General features: G+C 49.7%; 1 protein-coding gene across 2 annotated transcripts in view; it reads left to right on the plus strand.

Annotated features, from left to right (window-relative positions):
* CACNA1H (calcium voltage-gated channel subunit alpha1 H) overlaps positions 1 to 12044 on the plus strand; it is a 393193-nt gene that overhangs the window by 240780 nt on the left and 140369 nt on the right. For both annotated transcript variants that reach the window (XM_060282381.2, XM_035130681.3), the window contains exon 7: positions 2164 to 2479. In XM_060282381.2, the coding sequence (XP_060138364.2) occupies positions 2164 to 2479 (316 nt within the window). The remainder of the gene's footprint in view (positions 1 to 2163; positions 2480 to 12044) is intronic.

The following is a 12044-nucleotide window of genomic DNA, read 5'->3' on the forward strand; positions in this document are numbered from 1 at the left end:
ACCTATTTATCTACTTTCACTTTGACGTGTTTTGAACTGCTAGGTTGGCAGGAGCTGGGACCAAGCAACAGGAGCTCACCTCGTCACAGGGATTCGAACCGCCGACCTTCTGATCAGCAAACCCTAGGCTCTGTGGTTTAACCCACAGCGCCACCCGCGTCCCTGGGGCTGCTGAGAGCCCCCTTATTTCCCTCACAAAGCTACAATTACCAGCGTACTTTAACAATCAAGCCCTTTTCCCGGGGAACTCTGGGAACTGTAGCTTCATAAGAGGAATAGAGGATCTCCTAACAACTCTCAACAGATTACAGCTCCCAGAATTCCTTGGTGGAAGCCATGACTATTTAAATCGTCACTGTAGTGCTTTAAATATATGGTGTGGGTGAGGCTTATTTCTCCGCCTGTGATTGGCTCTGAATCCACCTACCATTGGTCTCTCTGACTTTGACACTACCAATGGGCACCCGTCATTGCTGGCCAGTTGTGAGCTTTCGGTTGCCACCTGCCCAGTGTCAAAGGTCAGGTGTCGTCCCCGGGATCTGCTGCACAAGAACCCCTCTCTCCACTTTCTTCTCCCTGATCAGCTTGGATCGTCCCCCATTAAAACACCTCCAGCGTATAGACTTGTCTCCATCACCCACCCTTCTGTGGGTGCACTCATTTCTGCCACAACCCGTAAACAAATTTTCCACCTTGCCACGCTCTTTGAAGAAATGTTTGGAAAGGAAAGGGGAGTTTGGGTATCAAGCAAATGCCACAGGACAGTCCTAAATGGGATTGCTTTGGTCATCAATTAAAACTCCAGAGCTGCTGAGCTTAGCGGTGCCGTTGGCAGCCTGGAGTGCTCTCCCCACACAGTTAAGTTTATTTTTATTACTAAGACTCTGCCAGGCAGTATAAAAATGTAAACAGAGAGTTCCAGGCGGCTTTGTGTGTTTAAGCGAAAGGTGTTTGCAGGGCTGCCTAATTTCCTCCTCCTGACTTGGATTGCATCTGATGTCTGGGCTTCTGAGAAAGGCTGTCCAAGGCCTGAAGGGAAGGGCTTTTTTTGCATGCAGGCCTCATTCCATGCTAGGGGTCGTTGGGAAAGCAACTGAAAATGAAGCCACCAATGTCACAATGCCATTACAGTGGTACCTTGGTTCTCAAACTTAATCTGTTCCAGAAGTCTGTTCCAAAACCAAAGCGTTCCAAAACCAAGGCATGCTTTCCTATAGAAAGTACGGTAATGCAAAATGGATTAGTCCATTCCAGACTTTTAAAAACAACCCCTAAAACAGCATTTTAACATGAATTTTACTATCTAACGAGACCATCGATCCATAAAATGAACGCAATAATCAATGTACTGTACTACAAAATAAATAAAACAGTATTGTAGATGATAAAAATTAAAATTAATTTTTTTTTCTTACCTGCACCGATGATAGTTATTGTTTGGATGGGGGGGGGCGCTTTTATCCATTTCCACATTTTTATTCCATTTCCACATTTCCTCCCCAGGGCCTCATGGCCAACTCCCAATGCACGTGACATCACACGTGTGTGTTGCACGCGTGACGTTGCATACACACAACAAGCCCACCCACCCCCGGCAATGTTGCATGGAACATGTTGCCTCTGAGCAGCATTTTTCCAGAGTGGTCATTTTAAGGATGGGAAATGTCATGCACAGATCTAGCCAGCAAGAGTCTCACCATGGTCTTCTGTCAGTCATGCAGGTGGGGTCAGAACCAGGAGACGAGGGTCATCCTAGGCCTTGAAATGTTGTCGGACCTGTTGTGAGACCGACTTCGTTTTCTTTCTCTTTGTTTACTTGGATTGTTGCATTGCAGGTTTTTTGGCATGGCAACAATTCCCTAATGTACGTTTTGGCCCAGAGACACTGGAGCAGTATAAGAGGAAAAACCAAACGTGTAGGAGCGAGTTGCCCTCTTCTTCCCCAGTATAGAATATCTTGCCAAAGGCAATTTAGGCTGGAAAGAATATTTGCTGCCCCTTGCTAGGCAGTAGCAGCTGATCAGTTCAGAACTGCCCCCTCGCTACATAAAATACAACAGTCCCAACTCAATTCTCAAAAATAATAATTTCAGGGGGGAATTATCATGATCTAAACACAGCAAGGGTATAAGGGAGTTTCCTGTGTTTTCCTTCCCATTCAAGGACGTACAACTTGACTTTCCTGAATCCGTACTATCGGCCAGAGGAAAGCGAGGAGAATCCGTTCATCTGCTCGTCCCACCGGGATAACGGCATGCAGAAATGTTCCAGCATCCCAAACCGGAAGGAGTACAAGGTGGAATGTACTTTGAGCATGGACTCTTACAACCAAAATTCGTACACCCTGGACTTCAGCAGCAGAAACGCCTGCATCAATTGGAACCAGTATTACAACATTTGCAGGACGGGGGATCTCAACCCGCACAATGGAGCTATTAATTTTGATAATATTGGCTATGCTTGGATAGCTATTTTTCAGGTAAGCCTCTTTTATCCTCCATTCTTTCATTGGGGTACCCATGTGTGTTTGAGATGCACGTTTTTGCCCACGTAAGATGAGTAAATGAAGCAATCCTCAAATATTGCATCAGCAGCCGGCCAACTCTGACGCTCTGCTTTTGCGCTGGTGGTTATCAAGCTTCCCGCCTCTGAGCACTTTCTGCTCTTTCATGCTGACATTTTGTGGGAAGATCCAATTGTGGTGGGCTAGCTCTCTTTCCGTGGACATTTTCTTTTGTTATTTGTCGTAGCCCCGTCTGATTTCCCTTTGCCCAGCAAGCAAGGGCTAGAGCGGGGCTCGGCAAACTAAGGCCCATGGGCCAGATGCGACCTGCTGGGCTTGTTATTGTGGCCCGCGGGCCTTGCAGACCCTGCCGCCCACTCGGTCAGTCCCCGCGCTAAACTGCCGCAGAGGCCTCGCCACGCGGGGACTGACTTTCGTGCTGTGGCTTCTGATTGGCTGCAGAAGCTGAGGGTGCCAAAGGTGAGGCGTCGTCGGTGGCTGCAGTGGCTGTGGCATGAGTGGCAGTGGCAGGGGGTCTTTTCAGGGGGGGCTTTTGGGGTGGGGGGGTCCTTTTGGGGGTGCTTTTGGGAGAGGATGGGTCCATAGCTGCCAAGCACCCTGTTTTCTCTGGGAAAACCCCGATTTTACTTACCTTTTCCCAGTGGTCCCCCGTATCACTTCGTCTCCCGTTTTTCTCCGTTATTTTCTCCTGCCGGCGGCCATTTTTTTTCTTTCCGATTTGCCCTTCTATGGGCACAAAAAATGGCCGCCGCCGGCTTCAAAAGTCGCATCTACGCATGTCCGGAAGTGCATAGACGCGACTTCCGGTGTTGTCGTCGGCCATTTTTTGTGCCCATAGATGGGCAAAGCGACACCGGAAGTTACGTCGACGCAACTTCTGGTGTCACATGGCTGCCGGTCCCGGATTCTGCAGTCCGGGACTTGGAAGGTAAGGGTGGGTCCAGCCCCCCACAAGGTCTGAGGGACAGTGGACCGGCCCCCTCCTGAAAAGGTTTGCTGACCCCTGGGTTAGAGGTTGCCAAGGAACACTTGCCTGAGAGCAGAATCCACATAGGAAGTGCCAACACCCTGGGGCCCTGGTTGCCCGAGCACTCACAAAATTCCCCATAAAGGGGCAGAGCACCCACACATTTCAGTGCCAGGGCCATGCACACTGCATGGCACCCACGGCCCTGGGGCCAAGTTGGCACTCCTGATACAAAGTCAGACAGTCCAGAGGTCAGGGAATCCAAATGATCATAGAGCCAAGGGTTGAGATGGAGAGCAGGTAGCAGCAAGGTAGGGCCAGCAACCACAGGCATTGTTTCCAGCACCTGACTGCTGCTGAAAGCTGTTTATGAAGCCCAGAGCCAGCTGGTTCTGATCAGTGCTTTCTGCTCTGTGACCTTGAAGGTTGATCAGCTGCAGGTGGAGTCACTCCGCCTTCTCCCCCTTCAGGCTGCTGTTCAGCAGGTGAACTTGTCTCCTGGCCCATGACATGGCTGGTCCTCCCATAAGCCTTTGGCTTATTTACAAGGAGTTCCATGTATTGGAAAGTGATTGGAAAACCATCCGTCTGCACCAGCCGCAAGATGCAGGCATCCTTTTCAGCGGCTTCGAAAGAGAGACAAATTCATGGAGGAGGAGGAGGAGTTTATCAGTGGTTGTGTGTTGCAAGTCAGGGGAGTTTGGAGAACTGTCATGGTTGCTAGAGACAATGGCTGTGTACTACCCTCCATCGCTGGAGGCAGTATGTCTCTAAATACCAGTTGGTGGGAATTGCAACTGGGCAGAGTGCTATTGTGCTCATGCCCTGCTTGCAGGTTTCTTATATGGGCATCTGGCTGGCTGCTGTGAGATCAGGATTCTGCACTAGTTGGGCCATTGGCCTGATTGAGCAGGGTTCCAACGTTTTTACGACAGAGCCGTCGACTTCTGGTCTGTGTCAATGCCACATATTTCCATCCATTTTCATATCAATCTGCTATTTCCATCAGAGAAAAAGATGTGCCAAAATTGCATTTAATGGCAGCTCAATGCACACAGTTCTAAAAAGAACACAACAACAACAACAACAACATTCCATCCTAAAATATTAAATTTTAAACACATTTTGGTGCTTTTTGAGCTGAGATCTGTTTTGTGGGCTTTTGAGACATATGAAACCTGGGGGATAATTGTGTTCTGATCTGCGTATGTGTCTGGAAGACACAAATTGGGACTGTTTGCTTAAAAATACAGAGAAAGCAAAATTCAGCTCCATCCCTGCCAGCTGCCAGGCCATTAAATGGTGTCCATTCCCATAGCCATGGAGTATAATTGAGGCTTTATAGAGAGCACATTTTCTGCTGGCCATGACTGGAGAAATGAGTCTCGGCTTGCATCTGATGCTCTCTTCACGCACGCCTTTCTCCCCGGTGCTACATATCCACAGATGTCATGGTGTGGAGGAGTTTACCTGTGTATATAGAAACAGCCCTGCATCATTTCAATGTGGGATGCTATTTAGGTGCAAAGTTATTTGGAGTTAGCTGAAATGTTGAAGACACAGTTGCATAAACTAGGAAGGGGGAAAGGGAGAGGGTTGACTGTAAAACCTGCGGGAAGAGGGTGGGGAGCCTCATGCCCGGGGGATAAATGTGACCCTCCAGAGGTCTCTATCCAGTGCTTGGGACTTTCCTCCAAGCCACACCCCTTTCCAGACCACACCCACCTCCCCCAGGTCATGCCGCTCACTAGTCCTGGTCTGCATCCTCCTCATGGTCTTGCCCGGCAGAAATCGTCCTGGAACTGCTTCTTGCTCACCTGAATGGAGAGAGGTGGGGTGTGTGTGTGTGTGTAGAAACCCCTGACTTTTGCATGGCTGAAATGTAGCCGGCTCTTCAAAGAAGGCAGTCATATCCATTGCCTCCAGCCAGCTCACTTCTTAGCTGCGGCACTGCCCATGACTTGCATGTGGCCCCTGGGAGGTTCCCAATGTGGTCATGTGGCCCTTTGACCTTGTTTTAGGAAAATCATTGGGCTCACTTGGATTACCAAACAAAGACACCAGCCAGGAATATAGGAGCAAAACAGCAGCCAGTAGGCCTGGTTTTTATTTTAAAGTACTGTTGTGATGTATGGAAGTGAGAGCTGGACCATAAAGAAAGCTGATCGCCAAAGAATTGATGCTTTTGAATTATGGTGCTGGAGGAGACTCTTGAGAGTCCCATGGACTGCAAGAAGATCAAACCTATCCATTCTGAAGGAAATCAGCCCTGAGTGCTCACTGGAAGGACAGATCCTGAAGCTGAGGCTCCAATACTTTGGCCACCTCATGAGAAGAGAAGAATCCTTGGAAAAGACCCTGATGTTGGGAAAGATTGAGGGCACAAGGAGAAGGGGACGACAGAGAATGAGATGGTTGGACAATGCTCTCGAAGCTATGAACATGAGTTTGACCAAACTGCGGGAGGCAGTGCAAGACAGGAGTGCCTGGCGTGCTCTGGTCCATGGGGTCACGAAGAGTCGGACACGACTGAACGACTAAACAACAACAACAACTGTTGCACCGGGACTTCCACCCCACCACATGGGAGAAGCAGGAAGAAGCCCAGAACAGAGGATGGCTCCCACTTTTATCAGTTTTACAAAGATACCCACAACACCCCTAATTACATTATGCATACGTCATGAATACATCATAAATTGGGAGGGTCTGGTGACAGAAACCTGAGCTTCAGGTTTGTCCCCATCCTTCCCTTGACCTCCACCTCCCACCTATCAAATAAGACAAAAGAAATATTTACAAGCTCCTGGTTTCCCAGGCCAAGTTAATCACACCTCTTTGTCCCCACCAAGAACCTAATCCATTCCTGGATGGTTTGCCATTGTCCATAGGATGACTGCCTGTGTGGCACCCATTTGCCAGGATGCCAGTGGTTACCTCTTGTGCAAGAGGCAAGTACGTGTTCGTGATCCCAAATTTCAGGGATTATGGCTGCTCACATCCCAGGCTCCCCCCTTCATAAACCATTCATTTCCTGAACAGAACAACTAATCCAGAATGCGGCAGCTAGCCTGGTGACTGGGAGTGGCCGCCGAGACCACATAACATCAGTCCTGAAAGAACTACATTGGCTCCCAGTACATTTCCGAGCACAATTCAAAGTGTTGGTGCTGACCTTTAAAGCCCTAAACAGCCTCGGTCCTGTATACCTGAAGGAGTGTCTCCACCCCCATCGTTCTGCCCGGACACTGAAGTCCAGCACCGAGGGCCTTCTGGCGGTTCCCTCGCTACGAGAAGCCAAGTTACAGGGAACTACGCAGAGGGCCTTCTCAGTAGTGGCACCTGCCCTGTGGAACGCCCTCCCATCAGATGTCAAAGAGAAAATAACTAAGGTGCTGTGGGTTAAACCACAGAGTCTAGGGCTTGCTGATCAGAAGGTCGGCGGTTCGAATCCCTGCAACGGGGTGAGCTCCTGTTGCTTGGTCCCAGCTCCTGCCCACCCAGCAGTTTGAAAGCACATCAAAGTGCAAGTAGATAAATAGGGACCGCTCCGGCAGGAAGGTAAACGGCGTTTCCGTGCGCTGCCCTGGTTCGCCAGAAGCGGCTTTGTCATGCTGGCCACATGACCCGGAAGCTGTCTGTGGACAAACGCCAGCTCCCTCGGCCTATAGAGCGAGATGAGCGCCGCAACCCCAGAGTCGGACACGACTGGACCTGATGGTCAGGGGACCCTTTACCTTTACCTTAATGTTTAATAGATTATTGTATTTTAATATTCTGTTGGAAGCCGCCCAGAGTGGCTGGGGAAACCCAGCCAGATGGGCGGGGTATAAATAATATATTATTATTATTATTATTATTATTATTATTATTATTATTATTATTATTATTATCCATACTGGAGCAATTTCTAAAGTTTTCCCAGTGAGCCAGTACGTAGATACATTTATCAGCGAATTGTTACATTTGGTAATGTGCAGCAGACGCCCTTTGAATAGAGATGAGTGTTTTGTGGGGGCATTTGCCGAAGTGATCGTGTTGATTTTGGTAGTCGGGGTCTGTGTGTATGATATCTGCTGGAGGGGCAAACCCTCCACCTTTACATAAATTCCCGCAACAACCTAAAAAAAAGGTTGCTCACTATCAGGAGCCAGAGACAGGGGTAGGTCAGCAATAAAACACCCGGAGTCAGTGAAGTTTAGATTCAAAGGAATGTGATGCAACAACTTGGCTGAAGCTGTGCAGGTCTGAGTCTGGTCAGCGCTTGGATGTGATAGGATGAGAACGTAGTGCTGGTTGCACAGGGAGTAAACCTGCTGGGAAAGCCAGTTTGAGATCCCCCCCATTCTTGCAGCGCTTTAAAAAAACAAAAACGCAAAGTGTGAATTGGTCTTGAAGAGAGTTAGTTCTACCCCATTGTGTGTGTGAAGATTCTGGGGGAATTGTGTTGCGGGAAGCACCCTCAGAACCAATCTTTATTTGCCTGCCTCGTTCTGTTTCCGAGAGCCTAATCGTGGCTCTTGTAATCCTACAAATTACACATGTTTCAGTGCTCTTCGCTTATTGTGTAATGGGCTAACTCTTGCATCTCTTTATTAGGCAGGCGCATTCCGTGGCAAATTATGGGAAGTAATTATCTTATTATGGGAAAGAAAGAGAGGAGATGGGGACCGAAATTAAATGTGAGTTATTAAGGTCCCTCGGTTGCGCATGGTGTTCAGAGAAAGCAACGGAAGCTGTAATTAAGGGGGAGGGTGCAGTGCAAACCAGAGAGCCAGTGTGGTGTAGTGGTTAAGAGCGGTAGACTCTTAATCTGGGGTAGCGTCTCCGCTCCTCCACATGCAGCTGCTGGGTGACCTTGGGCTAGTCACACTTCTCTGAAGTCTCTCAGCCTCACTCACCTCACAGAGTGTTTGTTGTGGGTGAGGAAGGGAAAGGAGATTGTTAGCCGCTTTGAGACTCCTTCGGGTAGTGATAAAGCGGGATATCAAATCCAAACTCTTCTTCTGCTGCTGCTGTGGAAATGTGGAGACTTAATAATGGAATAATGAGTAACTGAAATTGACAGATTTGCCCATCACTCTACAGCGAAGTGTGTGTGTGTTATTTAGGGGGGGGGAGGTGTACATAAAATAATAAGGCCCATTCCATAAGTAAAACAACAATAAAGAATCCAGCACAGCAGCAAGAGATGTTCATTTTTAGCCCATGTTGTGCTAAATTTCTGTTTGCAATGTGATTAGAGGGAGGAAAGAATGGAGCCTTTTGGGGGGGGAAGTGGCTTTCCCATGCTTGGTACAGTCCACTCTGCTGCTTCCAGACTCTACCACTTTGTTTGGTGATAGGTTAACTTGCCTAGAGATTGGCTTCAGCTGTGAATACAAGGGCTTTAGACTTCTCGGCGCTGTCAACAGTGCTGTGTGCCTCGCGGCCATCCTCTCTGCTCTCCTAAGTGCGCTTTGCTTGTCGAACACCCCGCAGTCAGTAAGAATTTATCCCGACAACACTCCACGCGGGACGTCATGCAAGGAAATGCTCACTCTCCAGATGAACACTGACACACGCAAGCCGTCCTGATCTGCAGCCTGCGACCATCGATCCTCGTTGCCATCTCTAAACATCCGCCAAGGGCCAGTTCACACTTTGCACAGTCGGTTCACCGCTTGGCTGCCACTGAATGCAAGCTGAGCATCATCGCAAGGCAGCATTAAGCAGCCGCTGAAAGTCCTGGCAGGACTCGACACGGCGCTGTGCTGGGTGGCTGGGTCCGACTCCATTTTAACTCCCCATGATGCCCCAGACCAGGGGTTGGCAAGACTTACCGGCCATGGGCCGGATCACTCCTGTGACGCCAGAAATTGCATCTGCTCATGTCTGCGGCGCCAGAAATGGCTTCTGCGCATGCCCAGATGCCGAAAATCTCACCTGTGCAGAAGTGATTTTTGGCGACTGGGCATGCGCAGAAGTCATTTCCGGTATCTGCGCGTGCGCAGATGTGATTTCCGGGGTCGCTCGGCAAGTCCCTGTGCCGGTTTAGCACAGCAAGCGGGGGATTCTCCGAGCGGGCAGCTCAGTTAGGGGGTGGCCCATGGGGGGGGGGACAAAAAACAAAAAAAAAGCTGCAGGCACGCCGGCCGAGCGATTGGGCGCCGCGCGGGTGCCTGCTAGAGGGGAGGTGGCACTCGGGGCCGCACCCCCACCCCGTGATCGCCACCTGAGCCTGGACGCTTCGTTTAGGCTCCGTTTAGAAGTTGTGGGGGGCGCGAGCCCCCTCTACCTAGCACACAAGAGCAGTAGGATGCTGCACATGCGTACAATGTAGAGGGGATCACACACACCCCGTGACTTCTAAACTGAGCCTAAACGGAGCGTCCAGGCTCCAGGCAGATAGCCCACTGGTGTGGCGGGCACGGCGCGCCAGTGGGCTATCTACCTGAGGCCTGGACGCTCAGTTTAGAAGTCACGGGGGGTTGCGACCCCCCTCTACGTAGCGACGCATGCGTTGTTACATAGCGCCATCACGCCCCACGGGGGCATGGCAATTTGTCGCCCCGGGTGTCGCAGTGCCTCGCTACGCCCCTGCTCTTTCGTGCAAAAAATAATAAAAATGCCTGCACATAGAAAACTAGGGGGTCAAGAGCAAGGTTTGCAGCCCTAACAGGCTAGCTTTCTACATGGAAGAATTGCTAGTTTGTTTATTTTTGCATCACCAACCTTCCATCCAGCAAACCCCACCACCCACTGCAGTCCAAAGTGACAAGGTCCAGAAACAGATTAACCCCTTCTGTATGAATAAGATCTCCGCTGGTAGAGGCTTGCAGACCCATTGCACATTCATCATATCTCATTTCGAAGACATTTCGGCTGGTGGCCATTGCAACATCCTGTGACAACGGGTTTCCCTGAGTTAAGATGCATGTTGTGGGATTGAGCTGCCACTGCCAATTTCAGCAGAGAGCCCCCGGGGCTTCTATTTTTGAGACAGGGTGAATAATGTTCCCTGAATCACAGGCTCTTTCCACTACTCACAATTTCATAATCCGCTATCTATCATGCACCACCACAGTCACCCCTCTTTGTGTTGTCATTTTTCTAAGTGAGGACATCTTTGCCCGGGGGTTGAAAAGAGAGATAAACAGTTGGCAACACTTTAGAGAAAAGTACCCCGATCGAAAGCAAAAATAGTCATAAGTAGATGGGTTTTTCAATGGTTATGCTGTAGTGATGTGTGTGTGTGTGTGTGTGAGAGAGAGAGAGAGAGAGGGAGAGAGAGAGAGAGAGAGAGAGAGAGAGAGAGAGAGAGAGAGAGAGAGAGAGAGAGAGAGAGAGAAGGCAACTGAAGAAAGTGGATGGAGACAAGAATTTCCTCATCTCTCCTAACACTAGAACTCTTGGGCTGAATGTGGGAAGCTTCTTCCCTATGGAACTCACTGCCACAAGAGGCAGTTTATGGCCACCAACCAAGATGGTTTTTAAAAGTGGATTGGAAAAATTAATGGAGGAGAAAGCTGTCAGGGGGTACTAGCCGCTGTGGTTCTTCCCTATGGAACTCACTGCCACAAGAGGCAGTTTATGGCCACTGTCACAGAGGGCACATAGCGGCTACTCTAGAGTAATGACTCTCCAAACCGTTGCCTTTTCATGCTTTTATTGTGTGCAAACTATTTACCAGGCATCCCCGAACTTCGGCCCTCCAGATGTTTTGGACTACAATTCCCATCTTCCCCGACCACTGGTCCTGTTAGCTAGGGATCATGGGAGTTGTAGGCCAAAACATCTGGAGGGCTGCAGTTTGGGGATGCCTGCTATTTACAGTGCTAGAGCTGTACAGGATACATGTTCTCAGTCTGGGTCAGAACCCTGGAATGGGGATTCCCGCGTTTTCTTCCAACATAGAAGTCTGGGAATCCCAAATCTCCTCCCTCGTTTCTTTCCGTGCAATTCCGGAACCGGAGGGAAAGCTCTTCTTTCCCTGCTTTCCCTCCTCCCCTTTTCCCTCTCCCTTCCTTCCTCTCCCAAGCGGAGCAGGGGCTCTGCGACCCTGCCAGAGCCATGTCCTCTACTTCCTGCTTCCCCGCTGGACACTTCTCCCTCTCCGCTGCAGCTGGTACTCGGGGAAGAACTGCTTCTCAGGATGGGAGGGGGCTGTCTGTAGTCCCTGTCCCTCACAGCCACCAACCAAGATGGCTTTAAAAGTGGGTTGGAAAAATTAATGGAGGTACTAGCCGCTGTGGTTATGCTCTGCTTGCACGGTCAGTAACATTTCTGAATCCCACTTCCTACAAGAGGGTGCTCTTGTTCTCAAATCTTTCTTGTGTGTTTCCCCCAAGCATGTCGTTGGCCACCATGAGCTCAAGATCATAGAATCATGGAATCGTAGAGTTGGAAAGGAGCCCAAGGGTCATCTAGTCCAACCCCCTGCAATGCAGGAATATGCGCTGATGCATCCATGATGGATGGCCACCCAACCTCTGCTTAAAAAACTCCAGGGAAGGAGAGTCCACAACTTCCCGAGGAGACCGTTCCCCTGTCAACAGCTCATACCATCAAAAA

Source organism: Zootoca vivipara, chromosome 13 (assembly GCF_965207765.1).
Source record: "Zootoca vivipara chromosome 13, rZooViv2.hap1.1, whole genome shotgun sequence".
In the NCBI taxonomy this organism is placed as follows: Eukaryota; Metazoa; Chordata; class Lepidosauria; order Squamata; family Lacertidae; genus Zootoca; species Zootoca vivipara.